This window comes from Podarcis erhardii, assembly GCF_964252035.2.
Source record: "Podarcis erhardii genome assembly, chromosome: 8".
Lineage (NCBI taxonomy): Eukaryota > Metazoa > Chordata > Lepidosauria > Squamata > Lacertidae > Podarcis > Podarcis erhardii.
The window spans coordinates 67,195,291-67,218,600 of NC_138499.1; the positions used below are offsets into that span (position 1 = coordinate 67,195,291).

At 39.9% G+C, this 23,310-nt stretch overlaps 1 protein-coding gene across 3 annotated transcripts in view; it reads right to left on the reverse strand.

Moving 5' to 3' along the window:
- The window catches only part of EXOC2 (exocyst complex component 2), an 83,108-nt gene that overhangs the window by 46,178 nt on the left and 13,620 nt on the right, over positions 1–23,310 (reverse strand). For all 3 annotated transcript variants that reach the window (XM_081872994.1, XM_081872993.1, XM_081872995.1), the window contains exons 5-11: positions 22,716–22,829; positions 18,580–18,704; positions 15,425–15,505; positions 10,399–10,544; positions 10,213–10,294; positions 9,102–9,204; positions 5,334–5,452 (exon numbers count right to left, since the gene is read on the reverse strand). In XM_081872994.1, coding sequence (XP_081729120.1) covers positions 5,334–5,452; positions 9,102–9,204; positions 10,213–10,294; positions 10,399–10,544; positions 15,425–15,505; positions 18,580–18,704; positions 22,716–22,829 — 770 coding nt within the window. The remainder of the gene's footprint in view (positions 1–5,333; positions 5,453–9,101; positions 9,205–10,212; positions 10,295–10,398; positions 10,545–15,424; positions 15,506–18,579; positions 18,705–22,715; positions 22,830–23,310) is intronic.

Genomic DNA, 23,310 nt, shown 5'->3' on the forward strand with positions numbered 1-23,310 from the left:
GCTTTTTCCAGGTCAAACACTCTTCTTCATACATTAAAGCTATACATTACCCCTCTCTTTGCATATTCACATCAAAAACATTTTTCTGGCATTTTAGTATTAGTTGATTTAAAAAAAAAGTTTCCAGAATGTTCCAACTTGCATTGCAAAAGGAAAGAGTAAAAACTATGGGTTTCCCCCCTCCTATGTGCATTTGATATTTCAAAACACATTTCTCATTTATGCATTGTACCCTATTTCAAGTTCAAAGGATTTCTTGTAATTAGGTTTTTTTAAAATAATAATAAAAAAGACAGCTTAGTATACTGGTATGGTTATTTCAAAAAAATACACCAGCTCAAAAAGTGATCCTTTTGTAGTATTGGTCAAAACAGCTTGTCTGTTACTAGATTGATATGATGAGAGCATGACTACACCAAATTGCCACTCCTGCACTAAAAACAAAAAACAAAAAACCCCACCAATGGTTTGTTTATTCACCAATAATAGAAAACAGAGCAAAGAATACGCTCTTGTTCCACTAGAAACCACATCATCAGTTTGCAGTGGTACCAGGAAAAGAAAGTTTAACATGAAACTAATTTCTTAATTGGTTGTCTAGCATTACAAGAAAGTACAACACAGGAGCAGGGAATGGCAACAGCACATATACCCTCAGGACTAATGAACATCTGGAGCGCATTAGCAAAGCTGACTTTTTTCCAAGTTGTCCAGGAGATAGCGCTTCAGGACTACACATTGCAGCCAGGGGAGAAAAAGAGTTCTTGTACAAATCAGCATTCAAACATCACTCACTCAGAACAGAAAGTTAAAGCGTGGCCGTTTAAAACTATTTTAAGCACTGGATGTAGATGTTATTATCTAGCTGGCTGTGTTTTCTCCAAATTCAGGAGACGTTATTGCAGCTTTCAGACTTCAGACATGAATTGAGGGGAAATTTTGGGGCTCGCAATATGCTGGAAGAAGGTGTGTTGTGTGTGAAATACTCCTAAATTGCTATGATTCTTTTTAAAAAAATATGTTTGCCAAAACTAAGAGTAACAGAGAAAACACAAGACCCGTTTAAAATAACATAAAACGTCTATGAACAATGGAGAAACCAACTGACCTTAAACAGAGCAAGTGCCTACCTTTAAAAAGGAATCTTTTTAAACATTTCGGTATACTACTTAAAATGGCGTTTATAGAGACTGCAATTTATAATCTATACAAAGCTGCAACTGTGTTGGGAAAATTCACATTTACACAATCCATGTACAGGTTTCAATACAGGTCCCTGAAAATTAACGTGAATTAGTTATTAAAAGTGTGGCTATAGATAAATTTGCTAGAAGTCTAGGTTTAGCAAGAATAATAATTTTGAACTAGGAAGCTTTGATTTTTTAAGAAGCAACGCACAAATGTTTGGTGGCAATTTCATTTTCCTCAGAACATTTTATTTTTTCCACAACTTCATCTGCACAATTCACATTAAGCGAGACACGCGGTTTAACGTGGTTGATAAGAGCTAATGTAAAGTTTAGTTCTATCTGTTTTTGATTTTTTAGCAAAAACATTCCAATGAAATTATTTGTGGTCTTGCTTTAAGCACATGGCTTATCCAGCGGATAAAGGAAAATCCGTCAAATAACAGAAAAATCAACTGTTACGCATAGAGTCTGTACACAAGTTTATGAAAGTTCTACAGATATGTCACAACATGATGAAACTGAGGTATTTTCTCTTGCTTTGCACACCATATCGTGGTCTCTTTTAACGGCTACAATAGTGAGAAGAAACACTGATCTATAGCTGTTGGATTCTCTGAAGGGCAGCAGACTTCCTTACCACCCTTAAACACCTTTGAACATTTTTTCCTGTGCACAGCAGGCCCTTGTCCTGAGCTACAGTCCGACCACCCACCGTTGCTTGTTGACCAAACAGGCAGTGCCTAAAGCTGCACCGACACAAGTAGGATAGGATTCCTTTCAAACACGCCACACAGAAGACTTTCAATTTGCCGAAGCTAGAAATTAAGGAAGTTCCTTTAAAATTAACTTGAATCAACAATGTATTTTTAAATGTCCTGTTTGTTCTCCGTATCTGCCTATATTTGGAAACGAAGACGAGCCATTTATGAAGCGCATATTAAAAAGATATTGCTAATAAAAAAAATATGCCTTTCATTTACAAAGCTTTTTGCTATCATAACTGCCAACTAGTTCAGTTCAGTTTAGAAACATTTTTTTACATTTAAAACAAATACACATTTTGGTATTGAACAAAGTGGTTTTAATATCTATCAATTGATTGATAAATGATTTTTTTTTTATTAAAAAAAAACTGGGTTACCAGATTCTGCAGTGTATTGAAGTAAAACCTGCCATTAATATTTAGACTGTTTCCGAGTTCCTTCTTTCAGTGCTTTAGGTGAATGGTAAAATCCTGAATGTGCCCTCCTAAGAATTTTATGCATTTAAAATGTGGGGAAGCTCAGAATTAAGGGTCAGAGTCTAAGCCACAAGAAAACTAAAGTCTTGCAGCAAACGTCTAACATTAGTTATACACAGAATAGACCTACTAAAATCAATGGGCTCAAGTTACTTAACATTTATTTTCATAGGTGTACGCTGAATATGCCTTAGTTGGATATTCCACCCCCCCACCCCCATGGTCAAGAATTGAAAATTATGGAGCAGTTCTGAAAATGAAGATAAAACAAACAACATATAAAAAGAAAAATTAGGGGGGAAACCCTCCATGTTACTTTAATATTTGGACTAAGCTCTAAATGCCAGTGCAAGTGAGCAAGAACTGTACCAATACTATAGCGCAGGGTTTCCCAAACTAGGGTCTCTAGCTGTTTTTGCAATACACTTCCCATCATCCCTGACCACTGGTCCTGCTAGCTAGGGATGATGGGAGTTGAAGTCCAAAAACAACTGGAGACCCAAGTTTGGGAAACCATGTTATAGCCAATACAAGTGGCGCAGACTCATGCCACTCCTCTGAAAAAACTGCGGAAAAGGCATAACTGTACATTGTCCTTGAACTTCATCATGATGTCATTTTTGAATGAGCAGCCCACTCATTTGTTCCTGTTGTATACATGTCTAGGTTAGCAAAACACTACAGTGAATGCAATTTAGAGCTTTGTTTGTTTTAAACAAGGCAACCTACACCTTCTGCCTCATATGCCCCGGGAAGGTTGCCATTTCACAGGCCGTGTCAGAAGCCTCCTCTTTGGTTGCACCTGCTAAACGTTGGAGGGAAAGGGAAGAAATAGGATCCAGCTGCTCAACTGCTGCTGTACTTGCTGCTGCCTTCTGTTCAGCATGGAGGAGGTCAGCAATTACTCTGAACCCAATTCAAATTGCTGTAGAGCGAATTTACCTATACAGACTTAGTAAAACTCTGTGGTAGGCTTTGTGACAGTGTGGAGCCTATGTATGGCCTATTTTAAGATGCCTTGACATAGTATGGATTATATGATGAACCTCTCTTAATGTAAGCCCCACTGAAAAGAGTTGCACAATACCAAATCTATTTAATACAGCATGTGCCTCTGAGTGCTGGTCTTGATTAAACTGCATAAAATTCAGAGGAACTGGAACTGGTTTAATTTGAACAGGGTTTATATAGACATTTCTTTGCAAATTTCAAGAACCCAGTTGACCAATACTGACCTTCGCTGAGCTTTATTATACTTTTTAAGATCTGCATTATTTTGGTATAAATGCACTTGTAGTCATGTTCATCCTATTTTAAGATGCGGCTGACGGAAGTAGGTAAGCTACCTAAAAGTTGTGAAACGTCTGCTAAGCTGGCAAGAGCTCAAGAAGCAAATGCCAAGCTGTATAATGATTATTAGTTTAATTTCATAATTGATACTACATTAAAGCTTTGTCTGAACATTCACTGTTAAAAGAATATTTCTATTAGGAACAGGGGATGTGAGTTAGGGATGAAATAACTCCCAGCTGCAAGAGGCCTTCTTCCAGATGTACAGTATGCAAAGGCAACAGAGGAGAACCAGCTGCTAGGATAACAAATTGAAAAGGCTCCTTTGACACAGGCCCTGTTGGCCTGTCTGTCTGATCAAACAAAGATAGATCATTCATTGCAAGGTGAATAGAAGTCTGGTAGGAGGCATGAAAGGGCAAAGATCTGTCTGATTTCCTAGCACTTAGGCAAAGCTACTGGTACGTTAGCACTAAAAGCAAACACATATTTTTACTCCAGGAACAGAAGCAAGTTTCACAATTTGCTTGATATTCATACTTTTCTATCAAAGTTGAACATTTTGCAAAAGTGCTCAGAGATTCTGTAGGAGCTAGCATGATATCAAGCATACCTAGGAATAAGTTAAGGCTTTTCTACAGATATGTTTAAAAGACTTCATTTCTTAACTGCATAGCACGCCCTTCCTGATTTTCTTGTTTGTTGTGCTATACAACTTGCGTTGGGAAGTCCATTTGAAACCCTCTTTCCTCACACAATGTCAACAGACAAAAAGAGAAGCAGTAATCAGGCAGAAGAGCCACAGCATATTACTGTATTTCCCCAGCAGCAGAAATCAGCACTAAGCACTAAGATTTCTGCCACTCTGGGGAGTCTTCAGCGCAACTCAGACATAATGATCTCAGGCTGATAAACCATGCTTTATTGGCCCCCAAACAAACAGAGAGCCTGCGTATTCCACTTTTATGTATTGCCCTTGCATGCCCAGCTGCAGTACTAACATTGGGACTTATTTAAACCACAGTTTCCCCTTACTTGAACTGTGGTTTAATACTAACCAGGATCTAAAACCAGATCAAACTCGGCATGCCTTAATCATGCACTTGGTCCTAGCAAAGACAGCAATGCAGTATAAACTGCTTAAATCCACTCACTTCTTTTCCCAGACACAGTTACTTATTTCTTTCCATTCCCTCAATTGCAAGCTACCTTCTTCCATAAAAAAGGTTTTGCAGCTTTTGTGTCCCTGGAAGAAGAGGCCAGGGTTCTTTCCTAGCACATCAGCTCAGGAATGCTCTCATGGGAGCTCCAGCTGTCACTGCTTCTCTTGACCACCAGAAAAAGTGGATGGCAAGACAAGCAGTAGCTGGGTATCATTCCTACCAGGAAGGGAGTTGTGTTTTTGTATCTTCCTCCCTGTCAGTTTCAAGAATCATAAGAATTCATATGAAATATGAATTCTTGTAAAATAAGATGGATCAAAACTGAATAGCTGAAAAGGTTTACGTACGCGAAATCTATACAAAGAGAGAGAGAGGGGCGGCAGAGGGAAAACCTATACTGCAGTCTTCAGGTTCAATGGAGGACACTTTTTCAAACAAAAAATTAATTACCTTTTTGTTCTTTAATATAGCTCTCTTTACAGTTGTGCATAAGCTGCAGAATCCACTTATGTTGGGCAGCGATACATTGCCATGCTGGGTCCCCTTCTGCATGGAGATCAGAAAGATACCTGCAAAATTATTATGCTGAATAAATGAGGAATCAAAACCAATCCATGCCACTTCTGTGTTTCATGGATCAGTACCCTTTCTTCCCACCCACCCCAATCCTGGGCAAAAGGGAGAAAAACCAGAGTTCTGAAACAGAACTGATGACTTGAAAATTAACAGTGCAATCCCAGTCAAGAGTAAGTCCCAGTCAGTCAGTGGGGCTTACCCCCAGGTGAGTGGAATACGGCTTTAGCCTATTACGATCAACAGAAAGACAGCCACAGAGCTTGTGTTAAATGTGCATCTTTTTGCAATATTCCAAGGCAGCTGTTTCCAGTTAACAGTGCAATCCTAGACATGGACATTTTAGAACCACCGAGTGCAATCGAGCATACTTCCAGGTAAAACGGTATGTATAGGATTGCAACTTAAGTACAACTAATCCTGACTTCTGAGTAAGACAGGCCCAGTTCCCAAGCAAAATGGAAAGGTAGCCAATCGCAGGTAATTGGAGATTAAGGCTTGTTACACATGCAAACATTTGAAGTCGTTTTAAAAAGTGGCCTATTCACCTAGCTTTAAGTTTCCAAATACAAAAAAATACCTTCACTAGTAAATGCCTAGAGGCAGACACACTAATCCAGAAACAAAGCATGTGCACGTAGTTATTAATACTGATTTTTATTTTTAAAAGAGAGATTTTTGTAAATTCACTGTGAATCTGGAAATGGAGGCACTGTGGTATTATGCTTTCAGTCTGCTGTTTTGTTTTGCTATAGGCAGTTATTTCTAGCTAACACCATGACATTTTTATATGGGATTGCATTCATACCGCAACACTATTTTCCAAGGCTAGAGGAGTCTGTAGACTCTGCAAATGATAACTTATTTACTACACTTATATCAGGTAGTGCAGGCAGTGACAAGACCTGCTCGGCTTCAGCCAGGTTGCTGTGTTAGATGCAGACTACAAGACATAAACTAAAGGCAGCCCCTTATTTACAAACGCATAGTAATGTTAAAAGGGGGGGCACCTATATCACTCATATCCTAGGAATACACCAAAGCAAGCTGAGAAGTTTTAAGCCTTTTTAAATCCCCACTCAGTATATGTGTGTTGCGGGGTTTGACATAATATAAATAAAGGGATATAGTTAAGCCAGAGCACTTTTATTCTTTCTTTCTTTTCCCCACTGGCAAGTATTCAAGATTTCTGAAAATAAAATCAAAAAATTGAATAGAGGGTGAAAAAAAGAAGCAGTTAATTATGAAATATGTCTCTAGCTAGTACACCGAGTCTTGGGGTGCAGCTCCTCCCACTGTCTACTCTACCTCACTGCATCTTTCCGTATTACTCAGCTGTGATACCACTTCCCCTACATTTCTTGGGGAGCGAAGGGGAAGTCACTGAAAAATTATTCTAAGTTCTTGCATCAGCTCCAGGGGCTTAAGCAAGCTGAGCAGTTAGAGTATTTGGCAAGAGGATTCATTATCCATCCTCGCAGGTTGAGGAGATACACAGGACCCTAATTCAGATGCTTACCTGAGCCAAATCCTGTTCTGTGGGGCAAAAGCAGGAATATTCCTCTCCATCATGCTCATAATGCAACACAGTAAGGGAAGCAGGAATATTCTCCCTCATAGGGGAGGGGGAGGGCCAAATTGTGTGATCTTCTGTCTCTTCATTGAGAAGAAAGAACTGCACAGACATAGATGCATTCAGCTGGCTACAAGGAGCACTGGTATTATCACATACAGTGGTACCTCGGGTTAAGTACTTAATTCATTCTGGAGGTCCGTTCTTAACCTGAAACTGTTCTTAACCTGAAGCACCACTTTAGCTAATGGGGCCTCCTGCTGCTGCTGCGCTGCCAGAGCACGATTTCTGTTCTCATCCTGAAGCAAAGTTCTTAACCTGAGGTATTATTTCTGGGTTAGCGGAGTCTGTAACCTGAAGCGTATGTAACCTGAAGCGATGTAACCCGAGGTACCACTGTACATAGTACGTGTGGTGATGGGATGTACAGAATTGTCTGCTCCTCCACAACTGGAATGGGATTTTGACCCAATTAAGCGCTGCTTAAACTTCAAGTGTCTCTTCCCCATTCTCACTGCCTTGCGCACGGCTGTGAATGAGAGGCTGACACACTGTGCTCTCTGGGGACTAGCGGTGACAATCTATGTTCCTGTCTGCACCTGGCAGACATTACTACTAGCTTTCTTTTTTAAAAAAAACCCAAACCCTATATGTTCCTAAAACAGCATTTCAGTTCTTCAAGGTTCTTTCCAGTCAGTCATATATAAAGTATGCAATATTTCCAACCATTGCAACAGGAGCCTTATTAAGAAACTTGTGGATATTTAGGCTTCAGGACACCCAAAATTAACTTTAGGTTTGCCTCATAATTAAACCTGTGCAATTTTGTCTAGAAATGTGTCCCGACACACACTGCTGATCAGCAGTGCCTGAAAACCTTGCTGAAGTTGGCAGCACTGGGGAGTTCCCTTGCTTCAGCAGTGATCAGAGGCACTCAGGGATTTTCAGTCGCAGCAAATCCTAGTGGGGCTTGCAGGCACACATTGCCTGAAAACCTCACTTTTTGAACCAATCCTAGTGGGGCTTAAATTAGGTGCCAAATTTAAAATGCCCTGAATACAAGCCCCACTGAGCCGTTTCAAGCTCTTGCCAAATTGATTAGCAAGTGTTCTGGGTCTCAGAGTTTAGGATGCAAAATATGAAAAAGAAATCATGATGAAAATGGGTCCTCTGTTGCTGCAGGGATGCATATAGCACACTGCTTCTAAGCAGGAAACAAGATGGATTAAGGCCAACAGATGAAACAGCAAATCCCTGTTTGCCCCATTCAACTCTGTCACTTGTGCAGTAGCATCTAGCGGTCAATGTGGGTACAAAACATCATCACTATTTTGTCTCCTCTTTAAAAGAAAATGGCATAAGCTAAAATAATTTGCTTTAATATCCATCTCTAAAACCATTAAATTCGTATTTAATTATCCAAGTTAAATATAGCCAACTGAATAAACTGGACAACAAGAGAAACCAAAACTTCTTGCCCCCAGAGTGATATATAGCTCCTTTAAGATGCCCTGTATACTGTGCAAATTTCCAGATACTCTGCATTGCAGGAAAAATATTGATTAGCTGCATAAGTAAGTGTTTTCAAAGCTCTGTATGTGTCTTCCAAAAGAAAGGGTGAAATTAAACGAGTATTAAAGGACAAAGCAATACAAAGGTTGCAAAGTGTTTCTATAATTAACTTCTCCTAATTTCAGTATTGTCCATTTCAAAGGTATTGTTAATACGCACTTTCAGATGAAAGCTGCTTTACACCTCTTACATTGCACAAAATCAATCATGAAACCAGTATGCCTAGTATTAGAATAATGCATTGTGTTCCAGTTAAACACAACGTCAGAAACACTTTGAAAAAATGAATCAGGAAAGAGACTTTTTCAAACTTATCTAAACTATTAAATGTAATCTGATGTTAATGTTTCACACAAAACACTGGAGTAGAAAAACATTATAGAGATTTTGCCATTATTTTATGGTAACACATTACTACGTTAAGAAAAAGGTATTATCCCAGAAATATTCCCATCTATACAAAGAACATATATAAAAGACAAAAAATGTGAAAAGGTCACCTTATATAGCGTTTCTGATCATGTAATGTTGATGGAGTCTCGAGCAACTTATCCAAAAGCAGTTTCCTTAATGCATCAACTCGTGTTTCAACTTCAGCATAATCTATGGTTGTAAAGAGGATAAATTTGGTTTTCCTTAGCATAAAATGTTATGTATATGTAAAGCTAAACCTTTTAAACAGAACCTTTATTAGTTCAAGCTTTTTAAGCAAAACTTTTAGTAGTCAAAAAATGCAAGATGTTACACAGGTGACTCTGAACTTACACAGGGGGTATATTCTGGTGACAGAGCGAAAAGCCAAAACTGTGTATAGTGAAAATGCATTGGGTTCAATGGTGGATGGGATTGCCAAAGTTTTTCCCCAGACATTTTTTTAAAATTGCCAAGCATATACAGCTGAATACAGGAAAGTTAGATGTGCATAATTTGTGAGTTATCTGTACTACTATCACCTTCATATAATTTTCTTCCTCATTCATTACATTTGATAGTTCTCTGCTTTTCATGCCTAACTACAAGTAGAAAGAGAAACTGGAATTTCTGTTACTTCTTCAGTCAAATCCTTGATTTGTTTTATTACTAATTTCATCCAATTTCATTTAACTCTGAAATGATAGTTTACTTACAGATCTAGAAATATGTACCTTGCAGAATATCAAAACCACATGTAATATGCAACAATGTATTTTTAGAGAATCAGGAAAGAACTCGTACTAGGATTCAGAATCTTTTTCCGCACTCAGGCAAATACACAAGCAACTTATATTTTAATTTAAGCCTGGAAAGATTTGAAAGAAAATTATTTTTTAAAACTGCAGGCTGCAACTTCATAGCTTTTTAAAAGATACAAATATACCAAAGAAGACACCCCATATCTCAACCAGTTTCATGTTACATAATGCCAAAAGGACTGACAAACTCCTGCTATATGCAGTACAGAATAATGTACATTCTCTTGTACTTCTCAGGTAGAATCTGCACTGTTGTTTTGTGTAATTATTCCACACATTGCAAAATGCCTCGCAGAAACAGAAATTAAATGCCACAGAGGGCTTTTTAGCTTGTGCTGTTATTCTTTCCTAACTGACTTTCTTAAAGTTCAAAACTCACATTTTTTGAACACTTGAACCTCAGTCTTCCCAAACAATGACTTCGCTTTTTCATAGTCATTAATGACTACATCATAATCACCCTTGAAAAATACAAAAAGGAAAGAAAAAAGATTTGCCACCAGAAATATATAGTGTTCATGCGGGCAAAAATCATCTCTGTACTGTATCTTAAAATAACAAGTACCTTTTGAATGTTTCTTTCAATATTCAAAGGAAGATTAAAAAGAAATTTGAAGCGTTGGAGGACATTGAGTGCATTTCTTGTTGAATCTGCCTTGTCTTTGCGACCCAAAACTTCCTGGAACAAGGTATCTGCAGTGTTACTTGCTCCTTTTTTAAAAAATAAAATAAAATTGGAACATACATGTAAATAAGTTGTTTACAATGGAAAGTAGAGTAGCTTGTAATCAGTTTTAACTATGTATCTGTCAAGCTAATTATAGTGATTAATTATAGCTACATTAACACACACAAGCATTCATATTAAATCTGTAAGAGAATTTTTTTTAAAAAAAAACCTAAGGTACTGAATCAATATTTTATAAGTGTTGATTACTTAAGACTTTTAATGTGGCAGAAACCACAGTACAATTAAGGCAACCCTAGTTCTTAGACCAAATTCTTTGACTTCATTGTGGTGAATTTAGAGTTTGCTTTGGCTACAGAGCTGAATTTTGCAGTTCTACCTAAGCCTTGTATGCAATTTGAGCATCACATAATACATTCCTTTCATTACAGAAGGATACAATGAAGCAAACATGATTTTTAATGCCATTGTTATGAGCAACAAAATACAGATTTTGTTCTTTGGTGGGAAGAGAAATAATAAACAGAAATTTAACGGAAAATAATAAGGGCACCCTGCTAGTCACATTTTCCTAAAAAGTCCAATTATTTAGGAAAATGTGACTAGCAGGGTGCCCTTATTATTTTCTATTAAATGATTCTGTTTAAGAAATTATTCAAATTACAAGCTCTGACTTTTCTTCGGATCCAGAGTTTTGAGCAACACAGACTGGTTTCAGTAGATCCTGAACCAGGAACCTAAAGACCTGAGTGGATGAGAATTTCTGTGTTAAATGTTTGAATAATGAGAGATCAAGCCGTTAATTGTGTTTAATCTTCATGGCCTAACATAGTATATCCAATACTAAAGCATGTTTCAGTTTGACAAAAGTATGCCCCTGCCTCTTTCACTGACGAGATGTATTAGACATTTTACTTTCCCCCCTTCCTGTGACTTATTTTTAATTTACCAGAAAAAGGTGAATGTTTTTAGCTCTTTTGATGGCTGCCTGTAAAAAAAAAACCCCACGTTTCTACATTATCTGGTCTAGTGACTATAATTTAAGCAAAGATGAAAAAATTACATCAGTCTCACTGGGTGGCTTGCATGCCATTTTCTCTCGTCAACACTGTGGGTGGGCTGCTCATGTTAGAAGTAGCCTTTGTAAAATAATTGTTATATCTAAATAATGTTTAAACACTGATGGAGTTTCAAGCCCTCGATGCAAGAAACTTTGTTTTGCCAGGAGAATTGGTCCTACTACATTTCATGGCTGTTAGGGAGGGAAAAACAACACACCACAATTACCTGATGTCTCAAACCTAGTGGGGTATTTTTGCTAAATCCTATTCTTTAGAAATGGGTTACCGGATTATATTTTACATTTTTTGTTTTTAAAAAATGGTTCTGGAAAATGAGTATCTGGAAGAAAATAATGTTCCAATAATGAAATAGGGTGATATCGAGCCAAATCAAATGTGGTCTTCTGATAAACAAGTGTCGCAAAATGCATTTTGATTAAAAACCACATGGCATTATTCATTTAAAGTCTGAAGCAGATTCAAAAACATTTATAGTCAGCTCAGAACAATTTACTGACATTTTAGTGATTTTAAATTTCCAGTTTTGAAACATAGAACAGTATAGTCAAGGAACTCCAAGACAGCATATTCAAAAACAGCCTTCTTCCAGTTGGTAGAAACAGTGAAAAGCTATTTTTATTCAAAATTTGTTTTTCTTTAATAGTCTGCAACAATTAATGCTATACCATTTCCTATTACAGCAAATGGCACCTATTCTGGCCAAGATGACCAGGAATTTGGCAAGAAATTAGTATTTTTTAGAGATCTGTATACAGTATGCAACATCTTTTTTATACAAAACAAATGTTGTCAGCCAAACTTTTTTTTATTTTTTTAAAAAACTGACCTTATTCAAACAGGGTTGTTTTATACAACTGAGGTTAACTGGATCTTGTCTTGAAACCCTCAGAACTGCTACATTTGTCATATTGTAAAAGTTGGTAAAACTGCATTTTAAATCACTTTGGTTTTAAAGTTCTTTTCCCAGATGTCCTAAGACTGAAAGAACTGGGATGTGAGAAACTGTGCCTGAAATTCTGGCTCACACTTGCTTCCCTCCAGCTTTGCCTGTAGGGAAATGAGAGTCCCAACAGACAAGTAAACTATAAATATGAGATTCTGTATAGCATACCGCTGTTCAAAGGTTACTACTTCCAATTGCAGTGGTGAGACTTTAATCATACGCAAACAAAACATCCTGACATGAAAAGGGAGAAGAAAATGCCTTCATGTCACTTTTCTGATTTCATTCAATATCCTCATATCCTCAAATAGTGAGTCAGTTATCAGGATGCAGTTCTGTGCTTACTGATACAGTTTAAGGGAAGTATTGCTTCCACTGAGGAAGGTAAAAGAACTTACATCACAATGAAACAAAATAAGAGTCTTTTGCAAAATACTTTTCTGTTCTTTTGAACCAAATACCCTGATTAGCCATGTGCTGGAATTTATCCAGTATAGTATCCATTGCAATTTACCACCACAAAAAAACACTTTCTTCATATTTTAATGGTTCTTCTGAAAGACTCCCCGTCTCTTGAACAAAATGCCAAATAAAAATGTTTCCTAGTTTGGAAGTCAAGTTATTTCAACTAAACTCTGGTTAACATGGAGAAAAGCAACACCTAATCACATATTTAGAAACCAGCCTTCAAAACGTGAACCTCTATTTAACAGCACTATTTAAGTTTGATTTAGAATGCCGGGATGAATATTTTTTTTATATATCATCCAAGATTTCAGCATTAACTTGTCTTCTTCCTTTAAAATGTAGTTTATTACAATCCCGTTATTTATTAAATTGTGATATGTGTTTCAAAGCAAGTGAGACAAAGGTTACATCGTCTGCTAAAATTGTTTGAGTGGAAGAGTAGGGTGTGGACGTCCTGGATATAACATACCCTTATGAAGTGGATCAGTTACTCTAATGCCGTGGCTTCATCCAGAGAAGGCAAAATCTCTGTATTCACCAGGCAGGGTTTGAAATGAAACCCCTATAAAAGCTTCAAGCTGGTATGCTAAGAGAACATGAATATCTCTCCCCCCTAGTGCTAGGAAACCAAAGATCCCATTCTGCAAAAAGAAGCCACTTCTGGTCATGCAGTTTTCACAACTTTCTCGCCCTTTCTGCAGTCCCCCCAAAACAGGTGGTCCACAGGGTCCTTTGACTTTCTGGAGTCAACTTTCTGGGGGTACAAGGGCCTGCAGGGATACCAGGGTTGAACTGGTGAACCCTCTCATGTAGCAGGATCTTGCAATCTAAGCCTCTGGCTGAGTAGAAAGCTAAGAAAGAAGTCTGATCATACATAATATAATTATTTCCGTGGAATATAACATGAGACAAAAACTCCCAGTGTCTCTGCAAATCTCCCAAGTATTTTCAGAAATGCCATTAAGTGACAAAGGTTTCGTGTTAGAAATCACATTCTGTAATTTGAAGGCTTTTTATATTTAGGAAAGGGGTTGTTCACATTTAAATATATATATATATAGAGAGAGAGTTCAACAGAAATTTTTTTAAATAAATAAAGTGGTATCACCAGACTGAGGCACAGAGCATTTCTGAAAACCTAAAGAGGCTAAGGAATTTCTCAGATATAGCAGAAATGGAAATGTTAGTGTCTTCAGCGCACATCAAAGACTCAGGGAGCCATCCTATACACAAAGCAAGCCAGTGTTAAGTTAAGCTGATGTAAAACTACACCAGATCCAAACCCCGCTCAGCTGTGAGGCTACTGCTGGCTGAGCTGGAATAAGCATGGCAGAGGAGAATCAAGCCTTTAAAATAGGGTTTGAGCTTTTTGCTGCCTTAACTTTGCTGAGTTGCCAGGTCATGTGACTGAGGTGACCATTTTTCCTGTCTCGTCCCACACCCAGAACAGCCCTTTCCCAGGGTTTGCACCAGCTTAAGGTTTAGCAGGGACGCAGGTGGTGCTGCGAGTTAAACCACAAAGCCTAGGACTTGCCAATCAGGAGGTCGGTGGTTCGAATCCCCATGACGGGGTGAGCTCCTGTTGCTCGGTCCCAGCTCCTGTCAACCTAGCAGTTCGAAAGCACTTCAAAGTGCAAGCAGATAAATAGGTACCGCTCTGTCGGGAAGGTAAACGGCGTTTCCGTGTGCTGCTCTGGTTTGCCAGAAGCGGCTTAGTCATGCTGGCCGCATGACCCGGAAGCTGTACGCCGGCTCCCTTGGCCAATAAAGCGAGATGAGCACTGCAACCCCAAAGTTGGTCATGACTGGACCTAATGGTCAGGGGTCCCTTTAAGGTTTAGCAAGCTTGGCTCAGCTGGCTGGGTCCCAGAGTGGCCAGGATGGAGGAGAAATGTCATTGTATGTCCAGGTGAGCCGAGGAAGAGGGAGCTCAGTCAGAGTAAGCTGGCTATGCTGGAAACCTCAATGATCAACCAGAGATCCTAAACTGTTTATGTTAGAGGATGTTGCTATCGGATTGCTCCCCAAATGGCTACCATTTATCCGATATTTTGACAAATGGCATCCAATGTAGAGAAACAAGACCATGTACTTGCAAAATTATTCCATGTCTCGATTGATATTCAAAACTCCTTCTGAAGAATATGAAATGTTAAATGATATAATAAAAGCTATTAAACTATGCTCCGTAAACCTGCCTCATATCCAGATGAACTGCCCTTTGTAATGAAATCCTATGCAATGCTATCATTTGTTAAACTCTTAGGCTCCATATATTCTCATGATTTGGAAATAAGAATCTGTAAAAAAAATGTGTTTCCCCCAAAATTTCAAAGTCCAAGAAATATGCCTCAACTTGTTATAAAACATGAAGTCTATAAATAGCTGTTACTGGGTGTTCAAAACTCACTGTTCAGAACATTCTCTAGTTTTTGCGTCATGGATCCTTCCACTTTTTCTGTTCCATCCGCTTCCAGTTTTTGATGGATTGCTGAAATAAAACATCTTGTTAAATGCCAACCATTTTAATGGGTGAGACAACATGTCTGAGCAGTACCCTTGTTAGATCTGAGCGGTACATGTTTGTTACAAAAGAATTAGGGATCTAGTGAAGCGGGCACTGGTGATAAGAGCCAGATACTTCAGACTTCTAAACTCTCCTATTCTGCAAGCTTACAGTATGATCTTTGGCAGTACGGCTGAAGTCATCAACCTGTGGGGGGCCAGGTTTCCTTATTTAGTCCTCTAAATTAACATTAAAATTCTGTATTATATATTGGGCTTTATTGTATGTAGTATAAAATAGTTCTATTTCGTATATTTTATTTTGCTTCATTGACTATAATTTCTTGCTTTATCTGACTCTCAAGAAGCAAATTTATTTTATACCACTTTGTAGGTCCTACTGTGCTCTAATTTGGAAAGGTCAATGCGGCACTGTGGAATAGGATAAACTAGATATAATTGTTATCTCACCAACTTTTCACGCCTTCCTCAAACCATTGGTCTTTACTAACAGTACCTGGGCACATTGCCACGACTTTCCTTAACTCTAGAGCTTTTCCATGCCTGAGTTCTTCATTTATTTATTTAGGGTATCTTACCAGAAGATTCCCATGATAGCTTCCAAATTAAAATACTCCCCCCCCCTTTGCTTCCTTCACTCCTGATGTCCATTAACTTTATTCTTGTCCTATTATTCTCTGCTATTGCTTGTGCTGTAACATATTTCAGGGGCTATTGTGACTAGGAATCCCTACTACAACAGGTAGTTTATGAAGAACACACACACAGGATTTCTGAATAACGGTTGGACTGAAAACATAACATTTGAATATTTCCAGTTTAGGCAATGGGACCTCTTGCTTGAGAACGGTGGTGGGAGAATGTTTGCTGAATTCATTCCCACCAAAGTCCTTCATTTATCAATTTACACCAAGGGTGGGAAGCTTGTTCTGCAGGCCCATGCTTTGAAACTGACTTTCATGTGAAAATAAGAAATGAAAAACCTATAGGGCAAGCCAAAAATATGCCAAAGTAGATGTTAAGACTTCTTGTGCCGTATCACACATCACATGCCTAACTAAATAACGCTGAATTAAAAGCCATTATCCATACCAATTTGGAATGTGTAATGTCTACAAAACTATTGTTTTAGATGTGAAAAGGGAAAGGGAAAGAAGGGCTGATCTTACACAGTTTTGCCAAACAACAAAATGTTCACTGGAAGGAAGTTCAGTAGTGCTTGCTTTGGCATTCCCAAAGGATTTACAAATCAGGTAAAATGATATATTTTACTGGATCCGTTTAATGTAAAAATATGAAATCTTCTTGATCACCTTGCATTTTTGTATACCCACATAAGTTCAGTCAGTTACATAGATGCCATTTCTACCTGCATCTCACAAATGATCACGCTCCAATGCTGGCATCATCTAAATGCAACCACTTTACAATTAAAGTACACAGGGGATTATAGACAGGATCTGACAAGAGAGATGTATTAATTTTTCTAGGCAAATTAAGATGATCTGCATAGGTAATTAACAGCAGAAAAATTTCAGTTTGCATAGGAAAATGTTCTGATGCCCTAGCGAGTGATGTAATTTAGTATGTTTATATTACTTGCATTTGGTAAACAAAGCTAAACTCTTTGAACCTGCCAAGCTTGCCTAGTTTCATATCTGCAAATGGCATCAATTCACTAACAAACTTACAAAATAAGAAGATCTTGCCATGGAAAAATAAAGTGCTGAAAAATGTTCTGCCCACATGATTAAAATCTGATATGTCCACCAAGAACCAGATAAAATATATTAAAGGGCTGGATTTGGACCACCATGCCTGTCCAACAGCAATGAAGGCAACTGGTAACGCTACAACCCTTTAGATTATGAAGCATCAGTTACATGGCATCCCTACTTTCCCAATTTTTATTCCCTGTTTATACCAGCAAACACTAGAAATATATTTCTTTTTGTATGCTGCCAAATGGGAAGAAGACCCAGATTATGTGGCTTTCACACAGCCTGGCAATTAGTTAAAAAGCAGAGAACTGTCATGCTTAAGCCAATATCCATTTTACAACACTAATTACGAACAAGAGTTTGTTTTTCCAGGAGATGTGCCTGATCAAAACAATACAATAGATAAACTAAGAAAACATTTATTATTATATTAGTGCCACAATATTGATTTTATCTGTGTGGACTTAAGAGCATAGGGCATTTCTGCTTTGCACTATCAAAAAGCTGGAAAAGCCCCAAAAAGCTTTTAAATACTGAAAAGCACCTTCTATGAGATACTGCAGCACACTTACTCTCCAGTTCTACATCCACACAAACTAAACAATAAAGGCAGTTAAGAAAGCCTATAAAAGTGCAGAACACATTGTAAATGTTCCATGACCAGAATCTCACATTTCTGAAATGTAATTCTTCCCACGAGGGGAAAAAACAAAACACTCTCAACAAATGGGTAATGACAAATGTTCACGTAAAGGACTTCTTTTCTGATCCCAGATAGCAGCTTCCCTCAGATTCTTCTGATAGAACTAAAGAGAGCTTTTCCTTCTATGAACTACATACAGATTGTTTTAAGATGAGACGTAAGCATCAGTTTATGCAAGGATCCAGTTTATGCAAACCTCCGTAATTCTGGGGCCTGCTACAAACTGTGCTGAAAGAGAACATCTATGTATTTAATTTCCAGAAAACAAATGTATTTTATGCCAATTCTTACCTCAGTAATATAGCGAAGCCTGTTAACTCAGTCACCAGAGTAAAATAATGTAAGCATCTATTCACGTGAGTTAATGCTATTCAAAAGTAAGAATTAGCATTTTTGGAGAGGGAAGTTACAAAATCTTTTGGAAATACCTAACAGGTACTTTTCTCTATCAATTTACAGCTTTTCAGAACTTCCTGCCTCCACTAGTGAACTTAGTCATCTATAATGTTCATATTTGTCCAATCCATGTCCATCCACATATTGTTCTAGAAATCAGGGCAAAAATAAAGGCAATTAATACAGTATAGTTTTCTGTATACTGCATCTGACACTTACCTGATAAGGCATCTTGTGCTTCAAAGAAAGTACTGAGGCCTCCTTTGACATACTGTAGACTTCCCTCGTTTTTCTTGTTGGCTTGTTTCTTCAAATTCATAACTGCCATTTTAAGTTGCTCAAAACTGAAACCAAGAGGCAAGAAAACAAATTGAATTCATTCATATAATAAACACGAAATGAGATACTTAAATTATGAAGAGATTGAAAACCCTAGGTACACACTTAAGAGACACCAGAATGCCTAGTGGACAATTTCCTAATTTCTCCAGTGGCAGGAGCTGACTAGGCATGTTGCAGTGTTGTGCTTGCTAATACAGTGGTGCCTCGCAAGACGAAATTAATTCGTTCCGCAAGTCTTTTCGTCTTGCGAATTTTTCGTCTTGCGAAGCACGGTTTCCCATAGGAATGCATTAAAAATCAATTAATGCGTTCCTATGGAAACCGCCTTCAGACCAGGTCCGGGGACAGTCTGTCCCCCGACCTCTTCTGAAGGCCGGTGGGGGGCGAAAGTCTTTGCTCCCCCCCCCCCGCCTGCCTTCCCAGGAGAGCGGAGAAACGCAGCGCTGCGTTTCTCCGCTCTCCCGGGAAGGCAGGCAGGGGGGACAAAGACTTTTGCCCCCCGCCCGCCTTCAGAAGAGGTCCAGGACCTCTTCTGAAGGCCGGTGGGGGGCGAAAGTCTTTGTCCCCCCTGCCTGCCTTCCGGGGGCTTTTAAATCGCCCCGGGACAGCGGAAAATTCCTCCGCTGCCCCGGGGCGATTTTAAAATGCTGGCGGGCAGCAGCGCTGCCGCCCGCCAGCATTTTAAGATCACCCCAGACAGCGGAGGAATTTTCCGCTGTCCCGGGGTTTTTAAAATGCTGGTGGGCGGCAGCGAAGGCTTCGCGGGCAGCAGCGCTGCCGCCCGCCAGCATTTTAAGATCACCCCAGACAGCGGAGACTTCTCCGCTCCCGGGGCGATTTTAAAATGCTGTCCGGCGGCAGCGAAGCCTTCGCTGCCGCCCACCAGCATTTTAAAAACCCTGGGACAGCGGAAAATTCCTCCGCTGTCTGGGGTGATCTTAAAATGCTGGCGGGCGGCAGCGCTGCTGCCCGCCAGCATTTTAAAATCGCCCCGGGGCAGCGGAGGAATTTTCCGCTGTCCCGGGGCAATTTAAAAGCCCCCGGAAGGCAGGCAGGGGGGACAAAGACTTTCGCCCCCCACCGGCCTTCAGAAGAGGTCCTGGACCTCTTCTGAAGGCCGGTGGGGGGCGAAAGTCTTTGTCCCCCCTGCCTGCCTTCCCGGGAGAGCGGAGAAACGCAGCGCTGCGTTTCTCCGCTCTCCCGGGAAGGCAGGCGGCGGGGGGGGGGGAGCAAAGACTTTTGCCCCCGCCCGCCTTCAGAAGAGGTCCAGGACCTCTTCTGAAGGCCGGTGGGGGGCGAAAGTCTTTGCTCCCCCCCCCCTGCCTGCCTTCAAAAGCCGTCCGGGAAAGCGGAGAAAGCGTTTCTCCGCTCTCCGGGAAAGCAGGCAGGGGGGAGCAAAGACTTTTGCCCCCCGCCCGCCTTCAGAAGAGGTCCTGGACCTCTTCTGAAGGCGGGCGGGGGGCAAAAGTCTTTGCTCCCCCCTGCCTGCCTTCAAAAGCCATCCGGGATAGCGGGAAGCGCTTCCCTGCTATCCCGGACTGCTTTTAAAATGCTGGCGGTGGGGAGCAAAGCCTTTCGGCCCCCGTCGGCCTTCCTGGACCTCTTCTGAAGGCCGGAGGGGGGGGAAAAGGCTTTGCTCCCCACCGCTAGCATTTAAAAGAGGTCCCCGGAGATTTCCCTATGGGCTTTCTTCTTGCGAAGCAAGCCCATAGGGAAATTCGTTTTGCGAAGCGCCTCCAAAACGGAAAACCCTTTCGTCTAGCGGGTTTTCCGTCTTGCGAGGCATTCGTCTTGCGGGGCACCACTGTACTTGATGGAAGTTGTAAATTACCAGGTTGGAATGTGAGAATCAACCACGAAAAAGCCATGGTTATGTGAATGCACCACCAAAAACATTTGGAACAGGTAAGGAGAAGGAAGAGAACAGAACAAAAAAAGTAGGAAGATTTACAGAAGAGGTGAGACCAGCTAGGTCTCCATATCTATTAGAAACAATTTTGTTTACTGAAACACAAAGTATTGTGTGGGTCAGTATTGTGTGGGTCAAAAAAGAAAAGTATTTTCTTTTTTAAAAAACAACCACTAGATTTTGAGGAGGGGGCGGGAAGAGAAAGAAAAGGAAAAAATAATAGAAATAGACAAATTAACAAAATTGTTTACAGCTGCATGATATAGCAAACCAAAATGTCATTCATACAAATCTTTCATCTCCTAGTTGCTGTTACTAGTCTAAAACAATAATTGGATCTTTGCCTTTTAAAATTTCGGTTTTCTATCCTTGTACTTTTGTTTATTCTTGTCATAATGACAAATGTACTTGGTTCAGCAAACATGCCAAGAGGAGGAATATTCAATTTAAATAAGTAAATACGTTAACAATGAACTCCAGCTATGAATTATGGCTACCGTCTAGAGGGCTACATTCCAAGAAATGAAAGAGTTTGGTATTTCAAATAGATGGAGGTATGAAATAATGCATTCTACACACTAAAATGGTGAAATGAGAAGCACAATTTTTCATACATATCAGAGGCAAAGTACTGGGGTGGTTTACTTTTTAAAAAACACGGTAAAATCAAATTATTGGGTTTTTCAAGCAAAGTAAGAGCAGCTCTGCTGGATTGGACAAAAACCCAGGAAGTTCATCATTCTGTTTTCGCAGTGGCCAGCCAGATGTCTATGGGAAGCCCAGTAACAGCCCTCATCCACTTATGAGCCCCAAGAAGTGGTGTTCACCTACTGTGATAATGGCAACAGATAGCCATCATGACTAGTACCAACTGATAGTCTTATTCTCCATGGATTTGTCTAATTCTCTTTTAAAGCCATTCAAGCTGGTGAACGTTTTCTTGCATTCTTCATTCATCTCTTGCATTCAATTAACATGATAGTAAATCTTATGAATAGGAAAATTGTTCCCAGAGTTATTAATTTATGGCTAATATTAATACACTTACACCAAATCTCAGAGTTAAGATGCAATCCACAACCTTTGCAATTACTATTATTCATTATTTATTCGCCTTCCACATGTACGTCTCGAGGTGATGTGCACAACATAATAAAAACTGCTAAAAACAATTAAAGACATAATAGAAAATAACAGCAGATGAGTTGAAAATGGAGGGGGAAGGAAAAACCCATGGAGGAGATCTGTTCATCCAGCTGGGAAAGCTTGTCAGAACAAAAATGTCTTCAACTGTTTCCGGAAAGTGCAGAGAGTGGGCACCTGTCATATCTCGACAGGAATACTGTTCCACAAAACAGAGGCAGCCATACTAAAAGCCTTGCTCCAAGTTCCTGTGGAATGGGCTTTTGATATCTTTGAAACTTGCAGGAGAAGCTCTCCCATGCTCTGCAGTGACTACTAGATATTTAAGGGTTAAGGAGATCTCTCAGGTAACCTTATCCTGAAGTCCCACAATTATATGCTGGCGATAGGGACGCGGGTGGCGCTGTGGGTTAAACCACAGAGCCTAGGACTTGCCGATCAGAAGGTCGGCGGTTCAAATCCCTACGACGGGGTGAGCTCCCGTTGCTCGGTCCCTGCTCCTGCCAACCTAGCAGTTCGAAAGCACATCAAAGTGCAAGCAGATAAATAGGTACCGCTCTGGCGGGAAGGTAAACGGTGTTTCCGTGCACTGCTCTGGTTTTCCTGAAGCAGCTTAGTCATGCTGGCCACATGACCCGGAAGCTGTACACCGGCTCCCTCGGCCAATAAAGCAAGATGAGTGCCGCAACCCCAGAGTCGGCCACAACTGGACCTAATGGTCAGGGGCCCCTTTATGCTGGCGATAATTTGCCTGCACAAGCAATCTAACTTGCCACGTTCTGCACAAGCTGAAACCTCTGGACCAACCTGAAGGCTGCCTCACATGGTCAGTAAAAGATGTTACCGGCACAAATCTTTATGAGCTACTGATCTGCAACCATCAACCACCAATTCACACCCAGTATTACTGATACTTCCTGGATAGCATTAAAGCATCCACACAAATTTCGTATTTACAAACCTTGTAGTTGAATGGTTCTCTATCAAATACCAGGCCGCAGAAAAGTTTTCACTGGTGAAGTCAGCACTCATCCCAGGAAAGAGAGCTTCCAGCTCCTTTTGTGGAAACTTTCCTCTGAAAAGTAAATAAAAAATATTTACGGAAACAAGGCCAGGAGGAAGAATGCTCTCTTACATATACAAACACAATGGATTGTCATTCAAATGAAGGTATCAAGCATTAACATTACAATCCCACATACAAGTTGCATGTGTCACGGGCATCGATGGATTTCAGGGCACTTTTCATGCAAATGTCTGCAGGTCTGTTTTAATGCAGCTGGGGATTTTTTAAAGCTCTGAGCATGTAAGTCGTTGGCATGGCAGAGGGGAGGCACCACATCCAGAATGGTATTCTCCCATATAACTAATGGCAGGGGCACCCAGAAGAAGCACTTCAGAAGACAAACTTAACATTTACGTAGGCTTGTGTAGGGGAAGGCAGTCTATTGGGTACAGATTGAAGGGTTAAAACCAGCACTTTGAATTGTGCTGTGAAATGGGACTGGAAGCTAGTGTGGTTGTAACTGGCAAGGTTCCATTCAACCAGCCCCAGT